At 35.2% G+C, this 25,740-nt stretch overlaps 3 protein-coding genes and 1 long non-coding RNA gene across 6 annotated transcripts; 1 reads left to right on the plus strand and 3 right to left on the minus strand.

Moving 5' to 3' along the window:
* Positions 1-1,151: 1,151 nt before the first annotated feature.
* On the minus strand, positions 1,152-2,806 carry LOC113753959 (phospholipase A1-Igamma2, chloroplastic-like). Its single transcript, XM_027298239.1, has 4 exons — positions 2,706-2,806; positions 2,527-2,560; positions 1,542-2,152; positions 1,152-1,436 (listed from the first exon to the last, which is right to left on the minus strand). The coding sequence occupies exons 1-4, from the start codon at positions 2,769-2,771 to the stop codon at positions 1,167-1,169; spliced, it is 981 nt and encodes a 326-aa protein (XP_027154040.1). The 5' UTR covers positions 2,772-2,806; the 3' UTR covers positions 1,152-1,166.
* A 2,982-nt stretch (positions 2,807-5,788) lies between these two features.
* On the plus strand, positions 5,789-25,740 carry LOC113754524. Of its 3 annotated transcripts, none has more exons than XR_003465217.1 (3): positions 5,789-6,072; positions 15,770-15,999; positions 25,697-25,740. It is a non-coding gene; the product is annotated as an uncharacterized LOC113754524 (long non-coding RNA). The 3 variants fall into 3 exon arrangements; XR_003465216.1 differs by having other exon boundaries at positions 25,708-25,740; XR_003465215.1 differs by lacking the exon at positions 25,697-25,740 and having other exon boundaries at positions 15,770-16,243.
* Positions 11,079-12,733, minus strand: LOC113754522 (phospholipase A1-Igamma2, chloroplastic-like). The gene is made up of 4 exons (XM_027298968.1): positions 12,633-12,733; positions 12,454-12,487; positions 11,469-12,079; positions 11,079-11,363 (listed from the first exon to the last, which is right to left on the minus strand). Exons 1-4 carry the CDS (start codon positions 12,696-12,698, stop codon positions 11,094-11,096), a joined length of 981 nt encoding a protein of 326 aa, XP_027154769.1. The 5' UTR covers positions 12,699-12,733; the 3' UTR covers positions 11,079-11,093.
* On the minus strand, positions 21,006-22,660 carry LOC113754523 (phospholipase A1-Igamma2, chloroplastic-like). Its single transcript, XM_027298970.1, has 4 exons — positions 22,560-22,660; positions 22,381-22,414; positions 21,396-22,006; positions 21,006-21,290 (listed from the first exon to the last, which is right to left on the minus strand). Exons 1-4 carry the CDS (start codon positions 22,623-22,625, stop codon positions 21,021-21,023), a joined length of 981 nt encoding a protein of 326 aa, XP_027154771.1. The 5' UTR covers positions 22,626-22,660; the 3' UTR covers positions 21,006-21,020.

Here is a 25,740-nt window from a genome sequence, read left to right on the forward strand (position 1 = left end):
ATCATTGCACGAAAAAAAAAAATTCTTTTTTGTTTTCTTATTAGGAAAAATAGTTGATAACGAACTACATTTTAAATTGATTTTCTGAGAAAATTAATTTTGAGAGCTTGCATATTGAGCTAGTGAAGTAAAGTGTGGTTTACTGACAAACTCCTACATTGGCTGTGAAATCTGCACCCCAGTTTTCAGCTCTCGAAACATGCCTAATCGGTGACTCGTTAAAATCTGTACATCATCCAAGCGTGGAGCTTTTTCTTCAACCTTTGGCGTCCATGGTGTCTAGCTCGCCCAACAACTGGTTCATGACTTTACTTTGAAGTACTATTCTAATTCTTTGTATGGAGTGAATCTCATCCTTCCATCCCCCCTCCCCCCTTGTTTTGGGAATGCAGATCTGATAAGAAGAAGGATTCTCGCTAATTAAATCTCGAAACTTTTCCTCCATTCTTCTTCTGATAGATAGGATTCTAACACTAAATTAATGTCACTGAAGAACACTTCATGGTAGATTCTTAGTTATGCAATATATATATATATATATATATATATATATATATATATATTAGAGTTGCTAAAGCTTTTGTAGTATCTAATAGTACACTTTTCTCATAATTCTGACCAATTTTCCTCGATCATAACATTGGGTGCAAATCCTATAACAAAATACACTGTTAATGAAAGCGGGCTTCTAAGTTAGGGAGAGTCATGCACTAGATCCTATAACAAATCCTATAACAAACCATTGGACTATGATCCAACGGTCAGGGAGAGTCATGCACTAGATCAGTGGTTCAAAATTTACTTAGTGCATTACAAGAAAGTATTTTGCTTCTTATCTTCAAAAGATTCAGATTTGAAAAAAAAAAGGGAGAAAGTATGCTTAAAAGTGCATACTCGGATGCTTTAATTTTATTGCATGCAAAAGGCAAATCTTTCACCACACACCGAAAAGGGCAAAAAAAAAAAAAATAATAATAATAAAATAGACAAGCAACAGAGATAAACGACCCAGAAAACATGAGCTTAAACGAGGAGCAGTTTTAATTATCCACTTACACTAACTGAAAGAATAAACTTTTTCAACTAGGTGAGCCCTAGAAGAGGATCATCCAGTTTCTTCGTGCTTGGCTTTCCCTCCGCTGGGCCGTCGTTTGCATGAAAATCGTTTATTGGCGAAGCCATGGTTTGGGAGCGTACAAATCTGGAGATGCAAACCTTGTGGAATTGACATAATCTAGAGGAGCATGTGCTGGCAGGCCAGCTATGGAGAAGATGCCCATAAGTCGAACCGCTCGCATAACCTTCAATTCCTTGTATTCACGTCCGATGAACATTCCCATCCCAAATCCTCTCATCAGCTCCCAAACACAGATCATTTTTTTGGGGATGAACATGAAGACTGAAAAGTAGTTCTTGTTTGGTACTTCATCAACAATCTGCAGCCCATGAACAATTAAAATATTTAATCCTAGGTATTGATATACACATTGCAGATGAGAGAAAATTATAAATGAGCTTGGGAATGCCAAGGGATTCATTACATCGCCCCTGTAAAGGCTGTTGAAGTAGATACACTTTCCAAAGTGCTGAAAATCGCTCCATGAATTGTCCCAAGGGACTCTAGGCACAAGATCGTTGCAATAAACGATCCTAAAGTACTTGCGCCTGCTGCTCTCCATGTTGTTTTCCACGAATGCTCCAAATCTGGAATCTCCAACTCTCGGTTGACCAAAAGTGTAGACCCCGTCTAACCGCTCCGACAGATCCTTTTCTTCGTGATACGCCAAAATGGATGGAAACAGAATTGCTAGTGCACCACCCAAGCTGTGACCTGTCACTATAAATTTAGCATTGGGATTGTTTTTCAAAGCATCTTTCAGAATTTCCCGGATGGTATAGTAAGCGTATTGCCTATTCGATTGGGGTATGTTCTTGGGCCAACCACTGCCCCTCTGTAGACCAAGAGCTTCCATGAATCCACAATGCGCCCTCCCCACATTGGGAAGCTCATAATAGGAGAGATCCATGTCTGTAATCCAATCATCAGCAGCAAAGGGTTCTGTACCTCTGAAGGCCACACATATCAGTTCCGAGTCCGTGTCCTTATTTTGTCGAAACAACATTGCTTGTGTTGTTGGTTTCCTTTGGAAAGCTAACCACCACCACCACAAAAAAGGAGGAGGAGAAGAAATAAAAGGGGATCAGTTCCGAATGAAAGACAAATTAAATAATTAACCATCAAACTAACAGCAATTTAAAACACCAGGTTGACATTATTGGACCCCATACGTGCAGCCTTTTGAGTCCGTCATATTATTGCTTTCACATGGTATCTTACGTATTAGTACTATCTAGGCACTTGGAGGATAGGGTTTCGAATGCTCAAAAGCCATGAAACTCGTTCTTAATGAAAAGCCCAGCTAATTTTCGTAAACAAGTGTTCTCCAATAACTAATCGTTGCAAATCCCCCTCTCACAAGGCAGCCATTAAAATTTAAAAGTAAGGTAGGAATAAGGAATACTTACCGTTCCAGAAATCGTAAAATCCCATGAATTCCATCTGTGAAAGTAGTTTAACGAGGTCATCAATTGTCACTACATGATATGTAAAGAGATGACTACACTAGGTTATCGAATAAGTAAGAACCAAAACATATACACAAACACGTAACACATGTAGAAAATTGAAACTAAAACAGTTTTACCTTCCAGATTTTCGAGACCACATATTCGATATGAGCGGGGTTCTCGTAAACGACTTTGGCAGCCATTATTGCGAGAGCCGAATTATATCTCGTATCGTCAATTAGGATGTTCTCAGCCAGCTCTTCCCTATCGTCTGAAAGTCCGGTCAGCGACCGATACTTGGGCGAATCTCTATCTGGGGTTTTTTCTGGCCGGCGCCCTACAAAAGATAAAAATGGATGGATACTAACCTCCTTACAGCCTTAATTAAAGGAACAACCATGCACACACGTAATCTTTAATGACCTAGTCGATAAAATATAGTAAAAAAGAAATCCTATCCAGATTGTTATGCTGTACAACAAAACGATAACTAATTTCTTATTTCCTTCACACTACAAGTGTTGGATCTGTTAGCTAGGCGCAAGTCAGACACCAGGATATTCTCTAGCATCAGGTATCAGTTTATGGATCTTAATTTACGTTCATGCTTTTCATTATTCAAGTGTAACTAGAGTCACTGCTGCAATTTATTTTGAAATCCAGTCTGCGTTTGTTCAAGAGGTTTGTTCTTGCTGTGTGACAGTGCACTACGTTTTGGAGGCTTGCGTTTTGAAGAAACCCCACATACTCGAGGTATTAATGGGGAACAAAGGAGTGCTGTTCCTATCACAACTCGCCCTGGTTTGTAGGATTTGGAAGATGGTGGGAGAACTTCCACGTAAACTGCTGGGATAAGACCTCGCCCGCAGATTAACGCATCCATCAGCACACGCACGATAGCATGCATGCATGCCCTTATGTTTGGCATTTTGATGTCTCTATTCTTATCGATCAATGTTCATGAATTATCCAAAAAGCAAATAATATTTGCATTGAGCAAAGTGGGTAGCATGAAACTTGGAAAAAGTCAGGCGAATGAAAGAAAAGCAAGAGCAATAACTAATTAGGAGATTGAGTAGCAGAGTCTACCCCGAAGGATTTTGAAGATAATTCCCATAAAACCGCCATTCACGTACAGCAGGTTAAGCCAGTTCTCGATTGCATGCCCCAACAATGCTAGCGGTCCTGCGAGTATGAACAAGATAATTTGCATCACGACAGAGCCAACTAGAACCACCCTTTTAGGGAATGGTAATCTCGTCCCTCTTGGGGTAAAAATAAATCTTCTATTGTCTGCACGGCTGGAGAGCAAGAAACGAAGGAGATCGAAGATTGTGGCTTCCTTCGGAGCTAGCACCATATAGTGGCTAGCAAATGACCGCTCCTCATTGGAAGCCATTGAAGATTCAACTGTAAAGGCTGGGAGATTAATTAATTGATAAAAGGTTCAGCTAGCAGCTAGTATACAGTAATATGGTCGGACAGGGATAGAGCGATGCCTTTAGTGGACCAGTATATATATAGAGAGATCAGCGATATAAGGCATCGAGATTTTCTTCCAAGTTCATTCCCTCGATCAATCTAGTGATTTGCTTTCGCTTTTTTTTTTTTTTGGATATGGAAAACTAGGGGTGAGCAAATTCGGTTCTTACCGAATTCACAACCGATTTCAAATTCAATTCGGTAATTTGAAATCGGGTATTTGGTAATTTGGTACAAATTCGGTACGTACCAAATTCACCGAATTCTAATATAGTATGAAATAGGTAATGAGATTATGAATTAGGTAATAACCGATTTCGCATTCAAATTCGGTAATTGAAATCGGGTACCGCATTACCGCATTCGAATTACCAAATTGGTATATAAAATTATATAATATATAAATAAATGCTATTTAGTATTAGTATATACTACTAATACTTTATTATATTATATAGGTAAATGCTATTAATAATAATTAGTATATGATATTATCATCATATCATGTACTTATAATAATAATAATATATAATAATGTACAATATATTTATATTATTTTAGTATTTGTTAATTGTTATATGACTACAATAATGCATAGTAATACATTACAATATAAGATAACTATAATACTTATTATTTTATACATGAGTAACATGACTAGAATTAGATAATAATTAATACATATATGTATAATACTAAATATTAAACAATAAACATAATTAGTAATTGGAATTTAGATATTGGTAATTTGATACATCATTCATGTTTGAATTATTGAATATTTGAATGCGTAATCTATAACTTGCAAGTATTAGTGTACTCTAAATTTATATTACATATTTACTAATCTTAAGGCTTTAAGTATAGATAAGACAACTAAGCAGTGTAAGTGAATGTATATGAATTGCAAATCAATGTATTAGTGTATTGACTTTCACAATAACATATGTAAATAAATAAGTTTAATTTTGATTTGAAATAAATTATAAGTTTGTAACTAACATAACTTATCACTAATCATTGTAATTTGTAAGTTTGTAACTAATATTACTTATTATTAATCATTGTAAATTATAAATTCATAAATTATTACTAACCATTGTACAGTCTAAGGTTTATTCTAGTTTAAATTAATCACTTTTTATGTGTTCCTTAAATCATAGACTAAGGATTGTAGGTATAAGTGATCAAATAAGTTAAAAGTTCATATTATCTATTTACTAATCTTAAGGCTTTAAGTATAGACAAAATAACTAACCAGTGTAAGTGAATACATGTGAGTTGCAAATAAAATAAATAAGTTTTATTTTGATTTGAAATAAATTATAAGTTTGTAACTAATGTAACTTATCACTAATCATTGATTCATTGTAATTTGTAAGTTTGTAACTAATATTACTTATTATTAATCATTGTAAATTATAAATTCATTGTAACTACTAACTAAATTAGTTTAAATTAATCACTTTTTATGTGTTTCTTAAATCATATACCAAGGATTTTAGGTATAAGTGATCAAATAAATGCCAATTAAACCACAAAATGATTTGAACATAAGTAATGTGTTCAATTATAAATAAATTTGGGGATCAATTTAGTAATAATTTATAAATCATTGAGGAGCATAATGAATGTATTATAATTTAGGAGTCCCAATTTGTAAATTAAAAATTACAATATCACTTCATTTGGAAAAAGTCGGATTTCATCTTCAGCTGATGAAAATTGAAAATGAGAAAACAACCATTGCAAATTTGCAATATTGCATAGTGCCGTGACTGCCGTCACCTAGGGCTTTCACAGCACTAACACTCCCAAGTCCCAAGTCCCAAGTCCCAAGTCCCAATTCCCAAATCGAAGCTGCTCTCTGCCTCTCCGGCCTCTGCCAGTCCGCCGCGCTCTACGTCTCCTGTCGGCTGTGTCCTGCCGTGCTGGTTCATCGCTGCCGAGTGTCGAAGACGAAGCACCAAGATCTCACTAGTTCATCGCTGGTTCATCACTGCTTATCTCTGGCTCACTTAGGTAAGTGCTCCTCTGTTTTTGGCTCTGTGTCTCTGGCATTAAAATGGGCCAAGATCGACTAGGAAATTTGTTATCCTGAATTGATAAGGGGACGAAATCTGAGCTTCCAATTGCAAACTCTAACTGTTGTAGTAGTTTAGATTAGGTGTTATATAACATAAGCTTTGTATTTTATACACAAGAAGCTCTCTCCAGTTGTGCAGCCTTTAAAAATTAAGGCCTTGGGGAAAAATTCCACCTTTTACCCGTTAGAAAAATTAAAAAGGAAAAAACTTGCTAAAATGAAAATTTTGCCTCCTTGTCCGTGGAGATTCTCAATCTCTGGTGCACATCTAGTGAAAGTACGGCTCCAGAAGTTGTACCTAGGATTCTGGATATGAATTTTCTGCAATGTGTAAAAGAGAAACATCTAATGGCTTGCGGGGGTTGGTAGTTGCTGAACTATAAAGATTGGTTTATATATTCTCTTAATTTGCTTCAGGTTTTTTTTTAAATAATAGATGAATTCGGTTAGACCGAATTCATTACCGTTTTCGAATTTGAAATCGGGTACCGCATGAATTCGGTAATGCCCAATTCAAAATTGAAAACGGTTTAGATTTCTATAGGTGCAATAATCGAAAAAACCGAATTCAGCGCACCGATTTACCGCATTTGCACCGAATGCTCACCCCTATGGAAAACCCAAATTCCACGGTACGCATTTTATCACCTTTCGTTTAGATATGTACTTATTATTTTTTGTGTTATTATTCTCGAAAAGTTTGTAATTCAAATTAAACAATTAAAAGAGGATAGAGAAAGGTGAAAAAATTACAATGTTCACACAAATGAGGAACTAGAAAAGGACAAGCGTAAAATGCAAGGGGACTGTGTAGTTTTCCCTTGGTAGTGTTAAAGGGAAGCCTCTTGGCATCAAAATCTTAAGCGTCGTATAATTTTGTACTAACCAATCACTTCCTCTAAAGGAGATTAGCTTGGGATAGTCGCATTGGCATTGGCAATCTCTCTCCATTTGGCAAAAGTGCGAGAATCCTAAACACTTCGTGACTTGCAATATTGAAAACAGTCAGTACAAGTTGTGTACGTAAAAGAAAATGTAAATTAGATTTAGGATGGAAAACTTGTTGTTTCTATCTTTTTTTTTCCAAAGTATAACATATTCATATATTTGTTTCCATCTAATGTTGAAAACAAGTTTAGTTGCAAATTGTGCCATTATGTGTGCACACCTATTTCTAGTTCTATATACAAAAGAAAAAGTACTAAACTGGAACATGTACTGGAACATGCCACTCAGCTGTCATATATCTTTCATTATGGTTGCTATTGATGATTCCTCCTTGCATCCCTTTTGGATTGTTTCAATGACAGTTTTACAATCAGACTGCACCTCAATTCTCTACCACCCTGCTTCTTTGCTATGTTTATTCTATTTTTTTTTTCGAAAACGATAACAATTGCATAATATATCCTATCCTAAACTATCGAGAAGGGAGAATCTAGAGAGACTTGTGTTAGAAGTTAGCAGGTATATAGATCTTACTAAATCAAAGGAGTGTTTTGGTACCACCTTGAAAGATTTTTTTCGCTGCAAATGGCCACTGAGCGCTCAGTGGTTCTATGTTTTTTCTATCTGAATTTGGCAAAATTGGGAAAACCCAAAACATTACAACACATGCATTGGACAAATATAGCACCTTGGAGTTGTTAGAAACCACCCACTTAGAAACAAGTAGTTTTGTACTAGCCTAAGCAATCATTTCCTCTAGCGTAAATTAGACGCGTAGTTTCGCTTTCAAAGTTAAGACAAGTGAGAAAGCCCTAAACATTACTAATAGTCAGACACCTACAAGCTACGAGATATTAAAATTAGTAATTGTCACTAATATCCTCGGAGTGGTCAAAAGGCCCACCACACGCCCTTGCAAAAACTGGCTGTTTGCAGTAACCAACTGCTCCCCATGCCCCTGTGGTCAATTAGATGGGCAATACTTGTGTAGACTCTGTCTACAGGTCGGCCCACATGTAGATTGAGTGGTGGAAAAACTGTCACTTCATTCAATTTGAGTGAGGCCTCGAAATATTTCAAGCTTACGTCTCAATTGGGCTTGTAGTGCTTTTAATAAAAAAATGCTTTTAGGTGTTAAAAATATTTTTAAGATGGATGAATATTATTTCATAAAATTTGAAATAAAATTTTTTGTTTACAAAAGTTTAAATTTGATACTTTTAGAGTAGTTTTTATGATTTGAAAAAAATTAAATTTAATTATGTTATTCTATATTATAGATTAAATAAAGAAATAGATATATTTAAAATTTTTAAATTACATATTATTCAATATAATAAACATTTATTCAATTATGTCTCCAAATAATATGCTTAAAAGCACTTAAATATTTAATAATTACTTTTATTAAAAGTTCTATTGAGAAAGTACCACAAGCCCTCACCCTACTCTTTCGGTGCAGTCCTTCAAATCTCATGTGGTCCCAATAGATCCTCTATCCCCACCGGCTTAATCCCAACTTCCCAATTTCTATCACTACCACCACCATCACTTCCTCCTTGTACTGTGCTGCCACCAAAAACCAAACACACCACTCTCTTCCCCTTGTTCTATGCCACCACGATCACTGCCCAATCCACCTCTATCGAAACTTGCCATCCACCTCTATCCATCACCTTCTTCTTCATTTTCCTTCTACATGTCTTATTCCCTTCTTTCTCACAAAACAAATACTTTTTTTTGGTTAAACTCATGAGTTTTGAAGAAAACCCAAATGCACAAATTACATATGAAGTCTAAGCAAAAAATAATGAATCTCAAATTAATGAATCTCAAAAAATAATGAATCTCAAATTACATGCTCACTATAATAAATATTTAGTTATTTCAGAAATCTGCAAACCAACACCTTATAAGTCTAAGTTAATATTATTGCACCCCTGAATAAAGGTCCCGATTTCACCGCTGCATCTACCATTATACATTCATGCTAATGCTTCTCCACATTCATACCGCAACACACATTTGCAACAAAGAGCTTCCATTGAGTACGTTTTGTACTTGAGTTGTTTTAACCTCACTCATTGTTATGTTACATTTCCATGTAAATTTCGTTGATTTGGTATTCAGTTTTAGGTCCACACTATTTTGTTTGGTCATTTATCAAATTATTGATTTTGTTTGGGGAGCTGTTGCAAAGTCCATGAAGTTACTGAGTCCCCTGCATGTACCATTCCTTGAATGTTTGCTGCGTCTTCATCATCCAAATAACGCATTGAAGGGTCAATCTTCATCCAAAATGCGTACTTTCCCTAGTAGGTCGGAAGACGAGTTCATTGCCCTTTTTCCTGTTCAAAATCGGATTGATGCAAATCCAAATTCCTGCTAATGCTTCTATATATATATATTATATCACTTCATGCCCGCCCTTAGTTATATTTGTTTAAAAAAATTGAAGTTTGCTCTACCGCAGCACCGGAAGAAATATCAAATCAATCTCATGTTTTTATGAGGTACAAGTGTTTTTTTTTTTTTTAGTACGATGAAATGTATAGGAGTTTCTTTGTAAATGTAATTAAAATGTGAATATGCTATTTACTTAGTTTTTGGCATGTGAAAAAGTCAAAACTAAGAAAGTGAATTATTTGCATAATTTTATCTCTTTACATTTTTTAATCACTATTTTATCTCACATTCATTATATAAAAAAAATGTTGTAGCAATCTCTTCAAAAATTATCCCAAATAATCTACTATCCAAACACACGTTTTTTGTTTGGTAAGCTTAAATATGTAAAACATTCTAAAAACTATGAAGTATACGCAATATAATTGTTAAACAAAATCATTGCACGAAAAAAAAAAATTCTTTTTTGTTTTCTTATTAGGAAAAATAGTTGATAACGAACTACATTTTAAATTGATTTTCTGAGAAAATTAATTTTGAGAGCTTGCATATTGAGCTAGTGAAGTAAAGTGTGGTTTACTGACAAACTCCTACATTGGCTGTGAAATCTGCACCCCAGTTTTCAGCTCTCGAAACATGCCTAATCGGTGACTCGTTAAAATCTGTACATCATCCAAGCGTGGAGCTTTTTCTTCAACCTTTGGCGTCCATGGTGTCTAGCTCGCCCAACAACTGGTTCATGACTTTACTTTGAAGTACTATTCTAATTCTTTGTATGGAGTGAATCTCATCCTTCCATCCCCCCTCCCCCCTTGTTTTGGGAATGCAGATCTGATAAGAAGAAGGATTCTCGCTAATTAAATCTCGAAACTTTTCCTCCATTCTTCTTCTGATAGATAGGATTCTAACACTAAATTAATGTCACTGAAGAACACTTCATGGTAGATTCTTAGTTATGCAATATATATATATATATATATATATATATATATATATATATTAGAGTTGCTAAAGCTTTTGTAGTATCTAATAGTACACTTTTCTCATAATTCTGACCAATTTTCCTCGATCATAACATTGGGTGCAAATCCTATAACAAAATACACTGTTAATGAAAGCGGGCTTCTAAGTTAGGGAGAGTCATGCACTAGATCCTATAACAAATCCTATAACAAACCATTGGACTATGATCCAACGGTCAGGGAGAGTCATGCACTAGATCAGTGGTTCAAAATTTACTTAGTGCATTACAAGAAAGTATTTTGCTTCTTATCTTCAAAAGATTCAGATTTGAAAAAAAAAAGGGAGAAAGTATGCTTAAAAGTGCATACTCGGATGCTTTAATTTTATTGCATGCAAAAGGCAAATCTTTCACCACACACCGAAAAGGGCAAAAAAAAAAAAAATAATAATAATAAAATAGACAAGCAACAGAGATAAACGACCCAGAAAACATGAGCTTAAACGAGGAGCAGTTTTAATTATCCACTTACACTAACTGAAAGAATAAACTTTTTCAACTAGGTGAGCCCTAGAAGAGGATCATCCAGTTTCTTCGTGCTTGGCTTTCCCTCCGCTGGGCCGTCGTTTGCATGAAAATCGTTTATTGGCGAAGCCATGGTTTGGGAGCGTACAAATCTGGAGATGCAAACCTTGTGGAATTGACATAATCTAGAGGAGCATGTGCTGGCAGGCCAGCTATGGAGAAGATGCCCATAAGTCGAACCGCTCGCATAACCTTCAATTCCTTGTATTCACGTCCGATGAACATTCCCATCCCAAATCCTCTCATCAGCTCCCAAACACAGATCATTTTTTTGGGGATGAACATGAAGACTGAAAAGTAGTTCTTGTTTGGTACTTCATCAACAATCTGCAGCCCATGAACAATTAAAATATTTAATCCTAGGTATTGATATACACATTGCAGATGAGAGAAAATTATAAATGAGCTTGGGAATGCCAAGGGATTCATTACATCGCCCCTGTAAAGGCTGTTGAAGTAGATACACTTTCCAAAGTGCTGAAAATCGCTCCATGAATTGTCCCAAGGGACTCTAGGCACAAGATCGTTGCAATAAACGATCCTAAAGTACTTGCGCCTGCTGCTCTCCATGTTGTTTTCCACGAATGCTCCAAATCTGGAATCTCCAACTCTCGGTTGACCAAAAGTGTAGACCCCGTCTAACCGCTCCGACAGATCCTTTTCTTCGTGATACGCCAAAATGGATGGAAACAGAATTGCTAGTGCACCACCCAAGCTGTGACCTGTCACTATAAATTTAGCATTGGGATTGTTTTTCAAAGCATCTTTCAGAATTTCCCGGATGGTATAGTAAGCGTATTGCCTATTCGATTGGGGTATGTTCTTGGGCCAACCACTGCCCCTCTGTAGACCAAGAGCTTCCATGAATCCACAATGCGCCCTCCCCACATTGGGAAGCTCATAATAGGAGAGATCCATGTCTGTAATCCAATCATCAGCAGCAAAGGGTTCTGTACCTCTGAAGGCCACACATATCAGTTCCGAGTCCGTGTCCTTATTTTGTCGAAACAACATTGCTTGTGTTGTTGGTTTCCTTTGGAAAGCTAACCACCACCACCACAAAAAAGGAGGAGGAGAAGAAATAAAAGGGGATCAGTTCCGAATGAAAGACAAATTAAATAATTAACCATCAAACTAACAGCAATTTAAAACACCAGGTTGACATTATTGGACCCCATACGTGCAGCCTTTTGAGTCCGTCATATTATTGCTTTCACATGGTATCTTACGTATTAGTACTATCTAGGCACTTGGAGGATAGGGTTTCGAATGCTCAAAAGCCATGAAACTCGTTCTTAATGAAAAGCCCAGCTAATTTTCGTAAACAAGTGTTCTCCAATAACTAATCGTTGCAAATCCCCCTCTCACAAGGCAGCCATTAAAATTTAAAAGTAAGGTAGGAATAAGGAATACTTACCGTTCCAGAAATCGTAAAATCCCATGAATTCCATCTGTGAAAGTAGTTTAACGAGGTCATCAATTGTCACTACATGATATGTAAAGAGATGACTACACTAGGTTATCGAATAAGTAAGAACCAAAACATATACACAAACACGTAACACATGTAGAAAATTGAAACTAAAACAGTTTTACCTTCCAGATTTTCGAGACCACATATTCGATATGAGCGGGGTTCTCGTAAACGACTTTGGCAGCCATTATTGCGAGAGCCGAATTATATCTCGTATCGTCAATTAGGATGTTCTCAGCCAGCTCTTCCCTATCGTCTGAAAGTCCGGTCAGCGACCGATACTTGGGCGAATCTCTATCTGGGGTTTTTTCTGGCCGGCGCCCTACAAAAGATAAAAATGGATGGATACTAACCTCCTTACAGCCTTAATTAAAGGAACAACCATGCACACACGTAATCTTTAATGACCTAGTCGATAAAATATAGTAAAAAAGAAATCCTATCCAGATTGTTATGCTGTACAACAAAACGATAACTAATTTCTTATTTCCTTCACACTACAAGTGTTGGATCTGTTAGCTAGGCGCAAGTCAGACACCAGGATATTCTCTAGCATCAGGTATCAGTTTATGGATCTTAATTTACGTTCATGCTTTTCATTATTCAAGTGTAACTAGAGTCACTGCTGCAATTTATTTTGAAATCCAGTCTGCGTTTGTTCAAGAGGTTTGTTCTTGCTGTGTGACAGTGCACTACGTTTTGGAGGCTTGCGTTTTGAAGAAACCCCACATACTCGAGGTATTAATGGGGAACAAAGGAGTGCTGTTCCTATCACAACTCGCCCTGGTTTGTAGGATTTGGAAGATGGTGGGAGAACTTCCACGTAAACTGCTGGGATAAGACCTCGCCCGCAGATTAACGCATCCATCAGCACACGCACGATAGCATGCATGCATGCCCTTATGTTTGGCATTTTGATGTCTCTATTCTTATCGATCAATGTTCATGAATTATCCAAAAAGCAAATAATATTTGCATTGAGCAAAGTGGGTAGCATGAAACTTGGAAAAAGTCAGGCGAATGAAAGAAAAGCAAGAGCAATAACTAATTAGGAGATTGAGTAGCAGAGTCTACCCCGAAGGATTTTGAAGATAATTCCCATAAAACCGCCATTCACGTACAGCAGGTTAAGCCAGTTCTCGATTGCATGCCCCAACAATGCTAGCGGTCCTGCGAGTATGAACAAGATAATTTGCATCACGACAGAGCCAACTAGAACCACCCTTTTAGGGAATGGTAATCTCGTCCCTCTTGGGGTAAAAATAAATCTTCTATTGTCTGCACGGCTGGAGAGCAAGAAACGAAGGAGATCGAAGATTGTGGCTTCCTTCGGAGCTAGCACCATATAGTGGCTAGCAAATGACCGCTCCTCATTGGAAGCCATTGAAGATTCAACTGTAAAGGCTGGGAGATTAATTAATTGATAAAAGGTTCAGCTAGCAGCTAGTATACAGTAATATGGTCGGACAGGGATAGAGCGATGCCTTTAGTGGACCAGTATATATATAGAGAGATCAGCGATATAAGGCATCGAGATTTTCTTCCAAGTTCATTCCCTCGATCAATCTAGTGATTTGCTTTCGCTTTTTTTTTTTTTTGGATATGGAAAACTAGGGGTGAGCAAATTCGGTTCTTACCGAATTCACAACCGATTTCAAATTCAATTCGGTAATTTGAAATCGGGTATTTGGTAATTTGGTACAAATTCGGTACGTACCAAATTCACCGAATTCTAATATAGTATGAAATAGGTAATGAGATTATGAATTAGGTAATAACCGATTTCGCATTCAAATTCGGTAATTGAAATCGGGTACCGCATTACCGCATTCGAATTACCAAATTGGTATATAAAATTATATAATATATAAATAAATGCTATTTAGTATTAGTATATACTACTAATACTTTATTATATTATATAGGTAAATGCTATTAATAATAATTAGTATATGATATTATCATCATATCATGTACTTATAATAATAATAATATATAATAATGTACAATATATTTATATTATTTTAGTATTTGTTAATTGTTATATGACTACAATAATGCATAGTAATACATTACAATATAAGATAACTATAATACTTATTATTTTATACATGAGTAACATGACTAGAATTAGATAATAATTAATACATATATGTATAATACTAAATATTAAACAATAAACATAATTAGTAATTGGAATTTAGATATTGGTAATTTGATACATCATTCATGTTTGAATTATTGAATATTTGAATGCGTAATCTATAACTTGCAAGTATTAGTGTACTCTAAATTTATATTACATATTTACTAATCTTAAGGCTTTAAGTATAGATAAGACAACTAAGCAGTGTAAGTGAATGTATATGAATTGCAAATCAATGTATTAGTGTATTGACTTTCACAATAACATATGTAAATAAATAAGTTTAATTTTGATTTGAAATAAATTATAAGTTTGTAACTAACATAACTTATCACTAATCATTGTAATTTGTAAGTTTGTAACTAATATTACTTATTATTAATCATTGTAAATTATAAATTCATAAATTATTACTAACCATTGTACAGTCTAAGGTTTATTCTAGTTTAAATTAATCACTTTTTATGTGTTCCTTAAATCATAGACTAAGGATTGTAGGTATAAGTGATCAAATAAGTTAAAAGTTCATATTATCTATTTACTAATCTTAAGGCTTTAAGTATAGACAAAATAACTAACCAGTGTAAGTGAATACATGTGAGTTGCAAATAAAATAAATAAGTTTTATTTTGATTTGAAATAAATTATAAGTTTGTAACTAATGTAACTTATCACTAATCATTGATTCATTGTAATTTGTAAGTTTGTAACTAATATTACTTATTATTAATCATTGTAAATTATAAATTCATTGTAACTACTAACTAAATTAGTTTAAATTAATCACTTTTTATGTGTTTCTTAAATCATATACCAAGGATTTTAGGTATAAGTGATCAAATAAATGCCAATTAAACCACAAAATGATTTGAACATAAGTAATGTGTTCAATTATAAATAAATTTGGGGATCAATTTAGTAATAATTTATAAATCATTGAGGAGCATAATGAATGTATTATAATTTAGGAGTCCCAATTTGTAAATTAAAAATTACAATATCACTTCATTTGGAAAAAGTCGGATTTCATCTTCAGCTGATGAAAATTGAAAATGAGAAAACAACCATTGCAAATTTGCAATATTGCATAGTGCCGTGACTGCCGTCACCTAGGGCTTTCACAGCACTAACACTCCCAAGTCCCAAGTCCCAAGTCCCAAGTCCCAATTCCCAAATCGAAGCTGCTCTCTGCCTCTCCGGCCTCTGCCAGTCCGCCGCGCTCTACGTCTCCTGTCGGCTGTGTCCTGCCGTGCTGGTTCATCGCTGCCGAGTGTCGAAGACGAAGCACCAAGATCTCACTAGTTCATCGCTGGTTCATCACTGCTTATCTCTGGCTCACTTAGGTAAGTGCTCCTCTGTTTTTGGCTCTGTGTCTCTGGCATTAAAATGGGCCAAGATCGACTAGGAAATTTGTTATCCTGAATTGATAAGGGGACGAAATCTGAGCTTCCAATTGCAAACTCTAACTGTTGTAGTAGTTTAGATTAGGTGTTATATAACATAAGCTTTGTATTTTATACACAAGAAGCTCTCTCCAGTTGTGCAGCCTTTAAAAATTAAGGCCTTGGGGAAAAATTCCACCTTTTACCCGTTAGAAAAATTAAAAAGGAAAAAACTTGCTAAAATGAAAATTTTGCCTCCTTGTCCGTGGAGATTCTCAATCTCTGGTGCACATCTAGTGAAAGTACGGCTCCAGAAGTTGTACCTAGGATTCTGGATATGAATTTTCTGCAATGTGTAAAAGAGAAACATCTAATGGCTTGCGGGGGTTGGTAGTTGCTGAACTATAAAGATTGGTTTATATATTCTCTTAATTTGCTTCAGGTTTTTTTTTAAATAATAGATGAATTCGGTTAGACCGAATTCATTACCGTTTTCGAATTTGAAATCGGGTACCGCATGAATTCGGTAATGCCCAATTCAAAATTGAAAACGGTTTAGATTTCTATAGGTGCAATAATCGAAAAAACCGAATTCAGCGCACCGATTTACCGCATTTGCACCGAATGCTCACCCCTATGGAAAACCCAAATTCCACGGTACGCATTTTATCACCTTTCGTTTAGATATGTACTTATTATTTTTTGTGTTATTATTCTCGAAAAGTTTGTAATTCAAATTAAACAATTAAAAGAGGATAGAGAAAGGTGAAAAAATTACAATGTTCACACAAATGAGGAACTAGAAAAGGACAAGCGTAAAATGCAAGGGGACTGTGTAGTTTTCCCTTGGTAGTGTTAAAGGGAAGCCTCTTGGCATCAAAATCTTAAGCGTCGTATAATTTTGTACTAACCAATCACTTCCTCTAAAGGAGATTAGCTTGGGATAGTCGCATTGGCATTGGCAATCTCTCTCCATTTGGCAAAAGTGCGAGAATCCTAAACACTTCGTGACTTGCAATATTGAAAACAGTCAGTACAAGTTGTGTACGTAAAAGAAAATGTAAATTAGATTTAGGATGGAAAACTTGTTGTTTCTATCTTTTTTTTTCCAAAGTATAACATATTCATATATTTGTTTCCATCTAATGTTGAAAACAAGTTTAGTTGCAAATTGTGCCATTATGTGTGCACACCTATTTCTAGTTCTATATACAAAAGAAAAAGTACTAAACTGGAACATGTACTGGAACATGCCACTCAGCTGTCATATATCTTTCATTATGGTTGCTATTGATGATTCCTCCTTGCATCCCTTTTGGATTGTTTCAATGACAGTTTTACAATCAGACTGCACCTCAATTCTCTACCACCCTGCTTCTTTGCTATGTTTATTCTATTTTTTTTTTCGAAAACGATAACAATTGCATAATATATCCTATCCTAAACTATCGAGAAGGGAGAATCTAGAGAGACTTGTGTTAGAAGTTAGCAGGTATATAGATCTTACTAAATCAAAGGAGTGTTTTGGTACCACCTTGAAAGATTTTTTTCGCTGCAAATGGCCACTGAGCGCTCAGTGGTTCTATGTTTTTTCTATCTGAATTTGGCAAAATTGGGAAAACCCAAAACATTACAACACATGCATTGGACAAATATAGCACCTTGGAGTTGTTAGAAACCACCCACTTAGAAACAAGTAGTTTTGTACTAGCCTAAGCAATCATTTCCTCTAGCGTAAATTAGACGCGTAGTTTCGCTTTCAAAGTTAAGACAAGTGAGAAAGCCCTAAACATTACTAATAGTCAGACACCTACAAGCTACGAGATATTAAAATTAGTAATTGTCACTAATATCCTCGGAGTGGTCAAAAGGCCCACCACACGCCCTTGCAAAAACTGGCTGTTTGCAGTAACCAACTGCTCCCCATGCCCCTGTGGTCAATTAGATGGGCAATACTTGTGTAGACTCTGTCTACAGGTCGGCCCACATGTAGATTGAGTGGTGGAAAAACTGTCACTTCATTCAATTTGAGTGAGGCCTCGAAATATTTCAAGCTTACGTCTCAATTGGGCTTGTAGTGCTTTTAATAAAAAAATGCTTTTAGGTGTTAAAAATATTTTTAAGATGGATGAATATTATTTCATAAAATTTGAAATAAAATTTTTTGTTTACAAAAGTTTAAATTTGATACTTTTAGAGTAGTTTTTATGATTTGAAAAAAATTAAATTTAATTATGTTATTCTATATTATAGATTAAATAAAGAAATAGATATATTTAAAATTTTTAAATTACATATTATTCAATATAATAAACATTTATTCAATTATGTCTCCAAATAATATGCTTAAAAGCACTTAAATATTTAATAATTACTTTTATTAAAAGTTCTATTGAGAAAGTACCACAAGCCCTCACCCTACTCTTTCGGTGCAGTCCTTCAAATCTCATGTGGTCCCAATAGATCCTCTATCCCCACCGGCTTAATCCCAACTTCCCAATTTCTATCACTACCACCACCATCACTTCCTCCTTGTACTGTGCTGCCACCAAAAACCAAACACACCACTCTCTTCCCCTTGTTCTATGCCACCACGATCACTGCCCAATCCACCTCTATCGAAACTTGCCATCCACCTCTATCCATCACCTTCTTCTTCATTTTCCTTCTACATGTCTTATTCCCTTCTTTCTCACAAAACAAATACTTTTTTTTGGTTAAACTCATGAGTTTTGAAGAAAACCCAAATGCACAAATTACATATGAAGTCTAAGCAAAAAATAATGAATCTCAAATTAATGAATCTCAAAAAATAATGAATCTCAAATTACATGCTCACTATAATAAATATTTAGTTATTTCAGAAATCTGCAAACCAACACCTTATAAGTCTAAGTTAATATTATTGCACCCCTGAATAAAGGTCCCGATTTCACCGCTGCATCTACCATTATACATTCATGCTAATGCTTCTCCACATTCATACCGCAACACACATTTGCAACAAAGAGCTTCCATTGAGTACGTTTTGTACTTGAGTTGTTTTAACCTCACTCATTGTTATGTTACATTTCCATGTAAATTTCGTTGATTTGGTATTCAGTTTTAGGTCCACACTATTTTGTTTGGTCATTTATCAAATTATTGATTTTGTTTGGGGAGCTGTTGCAAAGTCCATGAAGTTACTGAGTCCCCTGCATGTACCATTCCTTGAATGTTTGCTGCGTCTTCATCATCCAAATAACGCATTGAAGGGTCAATCTTCATCCAAAATGCGTACTTTCCCTAGTAGGTCGGAAGACGAGTTCATTGCCCTTTTTCCTGTTCAAAATCGGATTGATGCAAATCCAAATTCCTGCTAATGCTTCTATATATATATATTATATCACTTCATGCCCGCCCTTAGTTATATTTGTTTAAAAAAATTGAAGTTTGCTCTACCGCAGCACCGGAAGAAATATCAAATCAATCTCATGTTTTTATGAGGTACAAGTGTTTTTTTTTTTTTTAGTACGATGAAATGTATAGGAGTTTCTTTGTAAATGTAATTAAAATGTGAATATGCTATTTACTTAGTTTTTGGCATGTGAAAAAGTCAAAACTAAGAAAGTGAATTATTTGCATAATTTTATCTCTTTACATTTTTTAATCACTATTTTATCTCACATTCATTATATAAAAAAAATGTTGTAGCAATCTCTTCAAAAATTATCCCAAATAATCTACTATCCAAACACACGTTTTTTGTTTGGTAAGCTTAAATATGTAAAACATTCTAAAAACTATGAAGTATACGCAATATAATTGTTAAACAAAATCATTGCACGAAAAAAAAAAATTCTTTTTTGTTTTCTTATTAGGAAAAATAGTTGATAACGAACTACATTTTAAATTGATTTTCTGAGAAAATTAATTTTGAGAGCTTGCATATTGAGCTAGTGAAGTAAAGTGTGGTTTACTGACAAACTCCTACATTGGCTGTGAAATCTGCACCCCAGTTTTCAGCTCTCGAAACATGCCTAATCGGTGACTCGTTAAAATCTGTACATCATCCAAGCGTGGAGCTTTTTCTTCAACCTTTGGCGTCCATGGTGTCTAGCTCGCCCAACAACTGGTTCATGACTTTACTTTGAAGTACTATTCTAATTCTTTGTATGGAGTGAATCTCATCCTTCCATCCCCCCTCCCCCCTTGTTTTGGGAATGCAGATCTGATAAGAAGAAGGATTCTCGCTAATTAAATCTCGAAACTTTTCCTCCATTCTTCTTCTGATAGATAGGATTCTAACACTAAATTAATGTCACTGAAGAACACTTCATGGTAGATTCTTAGTTATGCAATATATATATATATATATATATATATATATATATATATATTAGAGTTGCTAAAGCTTTTGTAGTATCTAATAGTACACTTTTCTCATAATTCTGACCAATTTTCCTCGATCATAACATTGGGTGCAAATCCTATAACAAAATACACTGTTAATGAAAGCGGGCTTCTAAGTTAGGGAGAGTCATGCACTAGATCCTATAACAAATCCTATAACAAACCATTGGACTATGATCCAACGGTCAGGGAGAGTCATGCACTAGATCAGTGGTTCAAAATTTACTTAGTGCATTACAAGAAAGTATTTTGCTTCTTATCTTCAAAAGATTCAGATTTGAAAAAAAAAAGGGAGAAAGTATGCTTAAAAGTGCATACTCGGATGCTTTAATTTTATTGCATGCAAAAGGCAAATCTTTCACCACACACCGAAAAGGGCAAAAAAAAAAAAAATAATAATAATAAAATAGACAAGCAACAGAGATAAACGACCCAGAAAACATGAGCTTAAACGAGGAGCAGTTTTAATTATCCACTTACACTAACTGAAAGAATAAACTTTTTCAACTAGGTGAGCCCTAGAAGAGGATCATCCAGTTTCTTCGTGCTTGGCTTTCCCTCCGCTGGGCCGTCGTTTGCATGAAAATCGTTTATTGGCGAAGCCATGGTTTGGGAGCGTACAAATCTGGAGATGCAAACCTTGTGGAATTGACATAATCTAGAGGAGCATGTGCTGGCAGGCCAGCTATGGAGAAGATGCCCATAAGTCGAACCGCTCGCATAACCTTCAATTCCTTGTATTCACGTCCGATGAACATTCCCATCCCAAATCCTCTCATCAGCTCCCAAACACAGATCATTTTTTTGGGGATGAACATGAAGACTGAAAAGTAGTTCTTGTTTGGTACTTCATCAACAATCTGCAGCCCATGAACAATTAAAATATTTAATCCTAGGTATTGATATACACATTGCAGATGAGAGAAAATTATAAATGAGCTTGGGAATGCCAAGGGATTCATTACATCGCCCCTGTAAAGGCTGTTGAAGTAGATACACTTTCCAAAGTGCTGAAAATCGCTCCATGAATTGTCCCAAGGGACTCTAGGCACAAGATCGTTGCAATAAACGATCCTAAAGTACTTGCGCCTGCTGCTCTCCATGTTGTTTTCCACGAATGCTCCAAATCTGGAATCTCCAACTCTCGGTTGACCAAAAGTGTAGACCCCGTCTAACCGCTCCGACAGATCCTTTTCTTCGTGATACGCCAAAATGGATGGAAACAGAATTGCTAGTGCACCACCCAAGCTGTGACCTGTCACTATAAATTTAGCATTGGGATTGTTTTTCAAAGCATCTTTCAGAATTTCCCGGATGGTATAGTAAGCGTATTGCCTATTCGATTGGGGTATGTTCTTGGGCCAACCACTGCCCCTCTGTAGACCAAGAGCTTCCATGAATCCACAATGCGCCCTCCCCACATTGGGAAGCTCATAATAGGAGAGATCCATGTCTGTAATCCAATCATCAGCAGCAAAGGGTTCTGTACCTCTGAAGGCCACACATATCAGTTCCGAGTCCGTGTCCTTATTTTGTCGAAACAACATTGCTTGTGTTGTTGGTTTCCTTTGGAAAGCTAACCACCACCACCACAAAAAAGGAGGAGGAGAAGAAATAAAAGGGGATCAGTTCCGAATGAAAGACAAATTAAATAATTAACCATCAAACTAACAGCAATTTAAAACACCAGGTTGACATTATTGGACCCCATACGTGCAGCCTTTTGAGTCCGTCATATTATTGCTTTCACATGGTATCTTACGTATTAGTACTATCTAGGCACTTGGAGGATAGGGTTTCGAATGCTCAAAAGCCATGAAACTCGTTCTTAATGAAAAGCCCAGCTAATTTTCGTAAACAAGTGTTCTCCAATAACTAATCGTTGCAAATCCCCCTCTCACAAGGCAGCCATTAAAATTTAAAAGTAAGGTAGGAATAAGGAATACTTACCGTTCCAGAAATCGTAAAATCCCATGAATTCCATCTGTGAAAGTAGTTTAACGAGGTCATCAATTGTCACTACATGATATGTAAAGAGATGACTACACTAGGTTATCGAATAAGTAAGAACCAAAACATATACACAAACACGTAACACATGTAGAAAATTGAAACTAAAACAGTTTTACCTTCCAGATTTTCGAGACCACATATTCGATATGAGCGGGGTTCTCGTAAACGACTTTGGCAGCCATTATTGCGAGAGCCGAATTATATCTCGTATCGTCAATTAGGATGTTCTCAGCCAGCTCTTCCCTATCGTCTGAAAGTCCGGTCAGCGACCGATACTTGGGCGAATCTCTATCTGGGGTTTTTTCTGGCCGGCGCCCTACAAAAGATAAAAATGGATGGATACTAACCTCCTTACAGCCTTAATTAAAGGAACAACCATGCACACACGTAATCTTTAATGACCTAGTCGATAAAATATAGTAAAAAAGAAATCCTATCCAGATTGTTATGCTGTACAACAAAACGATAACTAATTTCTTATTTCCTTCACACTACAAGTGTTGGATCTGTTAGCTAGGCGCAAGTCAGACACCAGGATATTCTCTAGCATCAGGTATCAGTTTATGGATCTTAATTTACGTTCATGCTTTTCATTATTCAAGTGTAACTAGAGTCACTGCTGCAATTTATTTTGAAATCCAGTCTGCGTTTGTTCAAGAGGTTTGTTCTTGCTGTGTGACAGTGCACTACGTTTTGGAGGCTTGCGTTTTGAAGAAACCCCACATACTCGAGGTATTAATGGGGAACAAAGGAGTGCTGTTCCTATCACAACTCGCCCTGGTTTGTAGGATTTGGAAGATGGTGGGAGAACTTCCACGTAAACTGCTGGGATAAGACCTCGCCCGCAGATTAACGCATCCATCAGCACACGCACGATAGCATGCATGCATGCCCTTATGTTTGGCATTTTGATGTCTCTATTCTTATCGATCAATGTTCATGAATTATCCAAAAAGCAAATAATATTTGCATTGAGCAAAGTGGGTAGCATGAAACTTGGAAAAAGTCAGGCGAATGAAAGAAAAGCAAGAGCAATAACTAATTAGGAGATTGAGTAGCAGAGTCTACCCCGAAGGATTTTGAAGATAATTCCCATAAAACCGCCATTCACGTACAGCAGGTTAAGCCAGTTCTCGATTGCATGCCCCAACAATGCTAGCGGTCCTGCGAGTATGAACAAGATAATTTGCATCACGACAGAGCCAACTAGAACCACCCTTTTAGGGAATGGTAATCTCGTCCCTCTTGGGGTAAAAATAAATCTTCTATTGTCTGCACGGCTGGAGAGCAAGAAACGAAGGAGATCGAAGATTGTGGCTTCCTTCGGAGCTAGCACCATATAGTGGCTAGCAAATGACCGCTCCTCATTGGAAGCCATTGAAGATTCAACTGTAAAGGCTGGGAGATTAATTAATTGATAAAAGGTTCAGCTAGCAGCTAGTATACAGTAATATGGTCGGACAGGGATAGAGCGATGCCTTTAGTGGACCAGTATATATATAGAGAGATCAGCGATATAAGGCATCGAGATTTTCTTCCAAGTTCATTCCCTCGATCAATCTAGTGATTTGCTTTCGCTTTTTTTTTTTTTTGGATATGGAAAACTAGGGGTGAGCAAATTCGGTTCTTACCGAATTCACAACCGATTTCAAATTCAATTCGGTAATTTGAAATCGGGTATTTGGTAATTTGGTACAAATTCGGTACGTACCAAATTCACCGAATTCTAATATAGTATGAAATAGGTAATGAGATTATGAATTAGGTAATAACCGATTTCGCATTCAAATTCGGTAATTGAAATCGGGTACCGCATTACCGCATTCGAATTACCAAATTGGTATATAAAATTATATAATATATAAATAAATGCTATTTAGTATTAGTATATACTACTAATACTTTATTATATTATATAGGTAAATGCTATTAATAATAATTAGTATATGATATTATCATCATATCATGTACTTATAATAATAATAATATATAATAATGTACAATATATTTATATTATTTTAGTATTTGTTAATTGTTATATGACTACAATAATGCATAGTAATACATTACAATATAAGATAACTATAATACTTATTATTTTATACATGAGTAACATGACTAGAATTAGATAATAATTAATACATATATGTATAATACTAAATATTAAACAATAAACATAATTAGTAATTGGAATTTAGATATTGGTAATTTGATACATCATTCATGTTTGAATTATTGAATATTTGAATGCGTAATCTATAACTTGCAAGTATTAGTGTACTCTAAATTTATATTACATATTTACTAATCTTAAGGCTTTAAGTATAGATAAGACAACTAAGCAGTGTAAGTGAATGTATATGAATTGCAAATCAATGTATTAGTGTATTGACTTTCACAATAACATATGTAAATAAATAAGTTTAATTTTGATTTGAAATAAATTATAAGTTTGTAACTAACATAACTTATCACTAATCATTGTAATTTGTAAGTTTGTAACTAATATTACTTATTATTAATCATTGTAAATTATAAATTCATAAATTATTACTAACCATTGTACAGTCTAAGGTTTATTCTAGTTTAAATTAATCACTTTTTATGTGTTCCTTAAATCATAGACTAAGGATTGTAGGTATAAGTGATCAAATAAGTTAAAAGTTCATATTATCTATTTACTAATCTTAAGGCTTTAAGTATAGACAAAATAACTAACCAGTGTAAGTGAATACATGTGAGTTGCAAATAAAATAAATAAGTTTTATTTTGATTTGAAATAAATTATAAGTTTGTAACTAATGTAACTTATCACTAATCATTGATTCATTGTAATTTGTAAGTTTGTAACTAATATTACTTATTATTAATCATTGTAAATTATAAATTCATTGTAACTACTAACTAAATTAGTTTAAATTAATCACTTTTTATGTGTTTCTTAAATCATATACCAAGGATTTTAGGTATAAGTGATCAAATAAATGCCAATTAAACCACAAAATGATTTGAACATAAGTAATGTGTTCAATTATAAATAAATTTGGGGATCAAATTAGTAATAAGTTTTAAATCATTGAGGAGCATAATGAATGTATTATAATTTAGGAGCCCCAATTTGTAAATTAAAAATTACAATATCACTTCATTTGGAAAAAGTCGGATTTCATCTTCAGCTGATGAAAATTGAAAATGAGAAAACAACCATTGCAAATTTGCAATATTGCATAGTGCCGTGACTGCCGTCACCTAGGGCTTTCACAGCACTAACACTCCCAAGTCCCAAGTCCCAATTCC

This window comes from Coffea eugenioides, chromosome 11 (genome assembly GCF_003713205.1).
Source record: "Coffea eugenioides isolate CCC68of chromosome 11, Ceug_1.0, whole genome shotgun sequence".
In the NCBI taxonomy this organism is placed as follows: Eukaryota; Viridiplantae; Streptophyta; class Magnoliopsida; order Gentianales; family Rubiaceae; genus Coffea; species Coffea eugenioides.

Bases quoted from the DNA above. Each gene is read 5' to 3' on its own strand.
- LOC113753959 (XM_027298239.1), bottom strand. From the start codon at position 2,771: ATGGCTGCCAAAGTCGTTTACGAGAACCCCGCTCATATCGAATATGTG. The intron at 2,153-2,526 runs GTAAGTATTCCT...GGTGGTGGTTAG, and splicing joins ATTTTACGATTTCTGGAACG to CTTTCCAAAGGAAACCAACA. The intron at 1,437-1,541 runs GTAATGAATCCC...CATGGGCTGCAG, and splicing joins ACAGCCTTTACAGGGGCGAT to ATTGTTGATGAAGTACCAAA.
- LOC113754522 (XM_027298968.1), bottom strand. From the start codon at position 12,698: ATGGCTGCCAAAGTCGTTTACGAGAACCCCGCTCATATCGAATATGTG. The intron at 12,080-12,453 runs GTAAGTATTCCT...GGTGGTGGTTAG, and splicing joins ATTTTACGATTTCTGGAACG to CTTTCCAAAGGAAACCAACA. The intron at 11,364-11,468 runs GTAATGAATCCC...CATGGGCTGCAG, and splicing joins ACAGCCTTTACAGGGGCGAT to ATTGTTGATGAAGTACCAAA.
- LOC113754523 (XM_027298970.1), bottom strand. From the start codon at position 22,625: ATGGCTGCCAAAGTCGTTTACGAGAACCCCGCTCATATCGAATATGTG. The intron at 22,415-22,559 runs GTAAAACTGTTT...CTACTTTCACAG, and splicing joins TGGTCTCGAAAATCTGGAAG to ATGGAATTCATGGGATTTTA. The intron at 21,291-21,395 runs GTAATGAATCCC...CATGGGCTGCAG, and splicing joins ACAGCCTTTACAGGGGCGAT to ATTGTTGATGAAGTACCAAA.